At 35.3% G+C, this 7308-nt stretch overlaps 2 protein-coding genes across 4 annotated transcripts in view; one reads left to right on the top strand and one right to left on the bottom strand.

Moving 5' to 3' along the window:
• Positions 1 to 942: 942 nt before the first annotated feature.
• Positions 943 to 3938, bottom strand: LOC139782038 (calcium and integrin-binding protein 1-like). 2 transcript variants are annotated; one of them, XM_071720943.1, is made up of 4 exons: positions 3789 to 3938; positions 2805 to 3052; positions 2536 to 2734; positions 943 to 2456 (listed from the first exon to the last, which is right to left on the bottom strand). In XM_071720943.1, exons 2-4 carry the CDS (start codon positions 2983 to 2985, stop codon positions 2435 to 2437), a joined length of 402 nt encoding a protein of 133 aa, XP_071577044.1. In that variant the 5' UTR covers positions 2986 to 3052; positions 3789 to 3938; the 3' UTR covers positions 943 to 2434. The 2 variants fall into 2 exon arrangements, with proteins under 2 accessions (XP_071577044.1, XP_071577043.1); XM_071720942.1 differs by lacking the exon at positions 3789 to 3938 and having other exon boundaries at positions 2805 to 3148.
• A 1643-nt stretch (positions 3939 to 5581) lies between these two features.
• LOC139782043 (serine/threonine-protein kinase 16) overlaps positions 5582 to 7308 on the top strand; it is a 4144-nt gene continuing 2417 nt past the window's right edge. The window contains exons 1-5 of one of the 2 annotated variants that reach the window (XM_071720955.1): positions 5582 to 5786; positions 6340 to 6574; positions 6752 to 6869; positions 6949 to 7103; positions 7181 to 7308. The exon at positions 7181 to 7308 is cut by the window's right edge and continues 7 nt beyond it. In XM_071720955.1, coding sequence (XP_071577056.1) covers positions 5677 to 5786; positions 6340 to 6574; positions 6752 to 6869; positions 6949 to 7103; positions 7181 to 7308 — 746 coding nt within the window. In that variant the 5' untranslated portion in view covers positions 5582 to 5676. Of the gene's footprint in view, positions 5787 to 6339; positions 6575 to 6664; positions 6870 to 6948; positions 7104 to 7180 lie in introns of both variants that reach the window. The other variant, XM_071720954.1, reaches the window with a different exon arrangement.

The raw sequence follows: 7308 nt of genomic DNA, 5'->3' as shown, positions 1-7308 counted from the left end.
TATAATATGGATATTATGTTATACTAGTTTAATTATATTTATTATAATTTAAAAATTCTAAGAAAAAATTTTTTTACTTGTCATATATGATCTGTTAATCTCGATCTCATATGAGGAAATTTTCAATAATTTCATTTAAGGCTCCTGGGTAGTCACCGCGGCCATATTGGATTCTTACTATCGAGGCGAGGAAAACACCCAATTTTGTTGTGCGTGCCATTTTCAAATAAAAAGACATTTCAATAAAACATCACTATAGATCGTTTCAGAACACTTCCGAAATTGGCCGAAAACTACCCTTTTCCCTCGACAATAAACAAACAGCCATAAAACGAAGCCTAAACATACGGGAAAAACAGCCGTTTAACGACTATCGAAAGGAGGTGAAAACGTTCCTTCCGCGTGCAAATCTTACTTTTCGGCCAATTTTACGACTTTTACGAATACGTTAAACGTTAGAGCACAAGCACAGAGCAAATAATAAAGAAATAGCACGCACAACAAAATAGGTTGTCAACATGTCATAAAGGACAGAATTCTCCATTGGAGAGGGTTCTGATTTCTGCCGCGACGGTACGTCGCCACCGTCAACGCAGAGTTCTCGGCTGAGGGACCAGGAGCCTTAAGAACTTATTTATGTTCTCAAATAAATTTTTTGTTGAGTTCTCAATTGTGACCTCAATAGAATTTTTTCAGTAGGGTACTTCTGCAGTAACTTACGATAATTCACTCGTTTACGCGGAGTAAATTATCGTAAGTTACTACAAAATCCCGTTTACACAAAGGAATTATCGTAATTATTACACGCGACTGAATTCCATGAATATTGTGGTAAATTATCGTTTTTATATAATATCAAATAGGATATTGTTACAATACACAGGATGTTGTAACAGTGGATTGGTGATTTTTGTAATAAAGTATAATAAGCAAAAAACTATATAGCTTTAGCATCATTATTATTTATAAGACAAGAGATGTTATATAATTTTTTATTATAATATATAGACAAGATCATAAATATATACTGTCAAAACTAAGTTTTGAAATAATATATTTCAATACGGGTATGTATTTTTTAAATGCGCTTATTAAATATACCTGTGGAAGTTTATACTGAAAATGAATTTTCTGTCTTCCAACTGGAGCAAGTTGACATGATAACTTCACTACGTCAAACTTGGGCATTCATTCAACTTCATTACATAAGGTATATCTTTTAAAAATTCTTGTATACTGGTCGAGAAGAGACGTGATTTCTCTTCGTTAAATTGGAGCATTATATATATGTTTTAATACCCAGATAGCAATGCCTGATGATCAGATTTCATCACGTCATGATCTTCTGATATTGATCGAAATGTGATGTATGTCTTGTGATCATATTGTGATGATACACATCATGAGTACAAGTTAACATGTATATGAGGAAATATATGAGCTCAGATATTGACGTTACTTAGCCAACTCATGATAATCACATGCTGATCCTGGTGGAAATAATTTTACAACAATTACCGCGAGCGCTAGTACCTCACGCTGCCGCGACGCGGCTATACCACGCGTCACTTTCTCGTAATCAAATATCATCACGCGCTAGTATAAGAGGCGAGCTTGTGAGAAGCCTAATTATACAATAATGTTCTTTGCTGCAGATCAGCTTAAGTGATACCTCTGGTATCACATAGTGCAGAAGTCTGCGAAGCAATTTTTGATAAATTGTTGGATACGTCTTACTTATTTATTTACATGTTTTTAAATAATTTTATTAAGTTGTCGAAACGTCGAGTTAAGTTAATGTAAGAATCTTTGATATTAAAGTCAGTTTGGTCAAAAAATATATATCTCTGGTTAATTTTTTACTGACGAAGAAAAGAATCTGTTAATTTTATTAAGCATGAAATATTTAAAATTGTTGTCATTTCTTAAGCTTTATATGCACACAATATGCAGTGTTTCATTGAACATTTATGTGTTCATTATGTCACTATTTTGTAAACTTTTATTGATTTCATAACATGTCTGCATTCTGAGCAACATATGAGCCCGCATCTGTGTCTATTCTTGCCATCATGTTTTTAATAAACGTGAGTACAATATGTACTCAGAACGGACACATTTTGCTATCTGGGTAATATCACTGTGTTTGGCAGTTTAGTTATAGCATTATATGATATTTTTAAACTAAGAGATCTATATTCGTGGTTACGTGGTCCTACTATAATCTTACAAATAAATAAGCTCGATAAAAAATTTAAAAAAAGATCAAGATCTGACTTAGACCAAATTATAGAGCCCTGGCACATTCAGCAACCGTTGATCATGATTTTTCCTTTTTCCAAAGTATGCATTAGGCCCATGTCTGCTATTATAATGAAATGTCGATTAATGTTCAGTCTTTCATGGGCGAGTTTGTCATTAACAACATTCACTTTTATAAACGAATGCAAAAACTCCTGCAAAAAGATTTTGACGTTACTGGCGAATGCGAGTAAAATTATTACTTTATAATTGTGATCTGGCGAAGCGTCTTACTTAGAAAAGTCGCTGCTCTTCTCTATAATATGCTCGAACTCGGCGAAGCTGAGTGCTCCGTCATCATCCAGATCAGCTTCGTCAAGGATATACTGAAGAAGCTGCTGCATGTCGCTATCGTTCAATCTCTGGGGCGCGGTTAATCTGTCGACCACTTGTCGTAAGTCTCCCACACCGAGTATATCGTCACCGTCGAAATCTTCGTAAATAAGATTTTGTCACCAAAAAGAGGATTTCAGAACATCGTGAATAATTAACTGGCGGCTTACCGAATATTCTAAATGCGTGCTCAGCCTTCACAGTCTTTGGAGCAGCATCGCTGAATACAGACATCATGTCCAGAAAATCTTCGAAGGTACAGTCGCCATCCTGACTAGACCTGAAGACCTTACAGATCCTGTCGTCGAAAGGATTCACTCTCAATTCGGGGTACTGCAAGATCTTGGACATTGGCAGCTTAGCATTCTTGTTGTGTCCAACTTTCTATGGAGCAAGCTCCTTGAATTTTTGATGTGCACTATTCAAGAAAGAGTAAATACAATTTTGCATATATAATAACACAGGCACACAAAAAAAAAGTGTCTTGGCCGAGACACTACACTAGTGTATTCCCATGTACTTTTTCCCGCTGAATCCGAATCCGAAGTCAGAATTGTCAGATTGGCTAAAATTTATGAGATAACCACAATAAAACAATTTTTTTTTGCCTTTAATTCGTGTTTTTGAGCATTTTTTTGTGGTTATCTCATAAATTTTAGCCAATCTGACTTCGGATTCGGATTCAGCGGGAAAAAGTACATGGGAATACACTAGTGTAGTGTCTCGGCCAAGACACTTTTTTTTTGTGTGCCTGTGCCACCAGGCACACACAAAAAAAAAGTGTCTTGGCCGAGACACTACACTAGTGTATTCCCATGTACTTTTTTCCGCTGAATCCGAATCCGAAGTCAGAACTGTCAGATTGGCTAAAATTTATGAGATAACCACAAAAAAAACAATTTTGTTCTCTTTAATTCGTGTTTTTGAGCATTTTTTTGTGGTTATCTCATAAATTTTAGCCAATCTGACAATTCTGACTTCGGATTCGGATTCAGCGGGAAAAAGTACATGGGAATACACTAGTGTAGTGTCTCGGCCAAAACACTTTTTTTTTTGTGTGCCTGTGTAATTAACAGTCTAGTCCAATAAGATAAATTATATGAGGAAATTTATGCTCAATAGACAAAAATATCAATCTTGTTGGTAGTACTCACTGTAAGACTTCCTTCTTAGTGAAATACGTCAAATCCTATCAACAAAATGAAGAAAATAACATCTACAAATTTTCTTTTCGGAGTATGTTGTCATGTCGAATTTTCACACTACTGCCGATAATGGTCTGTTCTTTTTCGCTACACTTCTAAACTAGTGCAATAAGTTCATTTGTTGTACTAGTGCAGAAGTGCAGCGAAAAAGAACATTAATACAAAGATTTATTTAAATTACAAAAAAAGCGACTTTTCCTAAATAAAAATTACAATGAAGATGTCATCCCCAAATGATTTCCAATCGATTCCATTTATAATAAACATTAAACATAGTCGCTATCTGCTAACTTGACGCTCGATAAATTTTGTTAATAACAAAAAATATATTCTTTCCCAAATGTTTAAACAATTTTCCTAAACTTCCCCAAATGATTCCCAAATTATATGAAACAGAATAATTCAAAAATATTCAATTTGTCTGCTAACTCTACGGCGGTAATGGGACAGGATGCATTTTTCTGTACGAGATTTCTATTCGAGAAATTCATCCGAGTTGCCTGTGTATGTACATACACGATTCGAGTTCTAGTAACTTTTTCTCAGACCGAGGACTCGGATCGATTTCTAGTATCGTGTACACAAGGCTTTAAACCAAAACTCGAACGCAGTTCTAGCATCGTGGACACAAGGCTTAACGACAAACGTATGCGTAAACTCTGCTCTAACAGAAAAGCTGCAAGCTTATTGGCTAAAAATTGTGCGATAGCCAATCAATTTGCAGCCTTTCTGTTAGAGCAGAGTTTGCGCATACGTTTCTCGTTAGAGAATCGGGCCTCTGTGTATACAACCTATAACACACATCAAACAAAATAAGAAAACCAACATAGAATAAGTAAATATAGAAATAAATATGCTCTGATTGGTTACGCGATACGCGATGCCCGTATCAGACTACGGATTGGGATTGAGATTGGATTGAAATTAGACCAATCAGAGCAAAGTTTACTAAACTTGAGATCAGTTTTCTCCGTTCTGATTGATTAAATTTCAATCCAATCTCAATCCCAATCCGTAGTCTGATACGGGCTTTTTTTTACGCGGAAAATATCAGTCCATGAGACCACACCCAAAGAACCAATCATAATGAGCGCTCACTCAACAGTTGTGTTTCCTGAACGCGGCCATTGGCCGCGTTCAGGAAACACAACTGTTGAGTAAGCGCTCATTATGATTGGTTCTTATGCTAAGACTCCATAGACGCGGCAACGCCGTGCGGTAGAGTGCGTTGACCAATCAACAAATTTTGATTTTGCCGGAGGCGACTTGCGGCAGCCTTCTGATTGGTCAACGCACTCTGCCGCACGGCGTTTCCGCGTCTATGGAGTCTTAGCATTACACTTATGCTAGGTCTACAATGCGAGTCGCAAAGTCGTGAGTCACAAGAATTGACCAATCACAATCGAATTTGAGGAGAATAATCGACTGTGATTGGTCAATTCTTGCGACTCACGACTTTGCGACTCGCATTGTAGACCCAGCATTAGATCCGGAGAAGAACCAAAGGTAAGAACCAATCATATTAAAGAATCACTGACCGCTCACTCAACAGTTGTATTTCCTGGGGTGCGTTCCGATTCCCCACCTGGGTGCTGAAAATCTATAGTGCACGTGACATATACTATAGGATTTTTAGCACTCGGGTGGGAATCCGAACGTAGCCCTGAATGCGGCCAATGACGCTTGTGTCGACTTGAGTCGCTACATTAAAAGCACACACTAGATTTTAATTATCGAGAATGAATTTTGGAACGCAGCCTACTTTAGTAGTGAAAGCAGCGAGATAATTCTCGTAAAATTCTTTTCGTTTTTATTATAATGATAATAAACAACGAGAATGAATAGCTTAGGTTTAAATATAATTTTTAGAATGGGTTGCATATGCACTAAAGAGATCATTACGGTAAACTCGAGGAAATATAAGGTCTGCGAACACCTCGGAGATGGGCAAGTTTTATCAAACAATTTTTCATAATTAATATAATTTTTCTCTTATAATTGTATTTATTGATAATCGTACAATTTATTGCATACATAATGTACCTCATGTAATAGTATTCCGATAAGAAAGTAGTATTCCTATAAGAATTATTTCTAAACAATTACAGTTTCCTCTGCTATCCGAAAGTATATATATAGAGCGTTCCTATAAAATATTTCATAAACCGAAATTGCGTAAAGCGAAGAAACAATCGTCATTAATTTATATGGGAAAGATTTTTTTCGTAAATCTTCGGATTTTCTTTAATTAGTATAAACAGGTACCAATGTAGGTCTTTATGCCACTTAAAAGTAAAGTGACGTAAACTTTCGAGAAACGGGATACCTGTATATAATCTAAATTCATTCAACAACAAATTAAACACAAGAAAAGAAATTTTCTTAAAACATATGTAAAAAGATAGTATTTATAGTATGTCATTACTTTTATAAGAATAATTAATAACCTTAAAAAGTGGGATGACTGGCAGTATGAATAAATTTTACACTAAATTTTTAGTGGATTTAGCACAGTACTTTTGGTTGAGGAAATCATTACACATAAAAAGTACGCTATTAAGAAAATTACTTGTCATGGACCAGAAGATCAGCAATTAGCAGCAAAAGAGGTTGAATACTATAAATTGATAAAGCATCCAAATGTTATAGAATGTATAGATTCGACTTGCAAAGGTACAGCAGACCTAATCGTGAATACAACGAGTGAAATGTTAATTGTTTTACCATATTATCATGTAAGTTGACATGGTTTCTTAACAAAAATATGATATTTTAAATGTTATATGTTTTCTAATAAACCAATTAATTAACTATTGTAATTTTAGAAAGGAACTTTAGCAAATGATTTAGAACAACGAGCAAAGAATTGTAATTACATAAGTCCTACAGATATCCTGAGCATTTTTTTACAGATCTGTGAAGGTGTAAAAGCATTTCATGAGGCTAATCCAGAACCTCTTGCTCATAGAGATTTAAAAACTGCAAATATAGTACTTAGCGACGATGGAATACCTATTATTATGGATTTGGGTATGTTAAATTTTATTATATTAGTATTTAGCAAATGTGTATATGAATTTTTGTCACTAAATATAAGACAATGGTTTAGGTTCTGTATCAACTGCCAGAGTTCAAGTATGTGGTACTCAAGCTGCACGGACTTTACAAGACTTAGCAGCTGAAAGATGTTCCATGCCATATAGAGCTCCGGAATTATTCAACGTTGAGAGTTATTGTATGGTTGACGAACGAACAGACATTTGGGTTAGAGTTACAGTGCTTTAATGCTTGCCTTAATTCAAAACAACATTTATTCTGAATTTAATATGTGTCTTTTTTAGTCGTTGGGATGTATACTGTATGCATTATGTTATTTTAAATCTCCTTTTGATACTGTTTACGAACGAGGCGACAGCGTAGCTCTTGCTGTGATTAGTGCACATATAACGTTTCCAGAAGATGCCCCTTA

Source organism: Temnothorax nylanderi, unplaced genomic scaffold, assembly GCF_030848795.1.
Source record: "Temnothorax nylanderi isolate EJ_2023f unplaced genomic scaffold, tnyl_v1.0 TNYL_tig0384_pilon, whole genome shotgun sequence".
In the NCBI taxonomy this organism is placed as follows: domain Eukaryota; kingdom Metazoa; phylum Arthropoda; class Insecta; order Hymenoptera; family Formicidae; genus Temnothorax; species Temnothorax nylanderi.
This window is presented reverse-complemented; position numbering and strand designations above follow the sequence as displayed.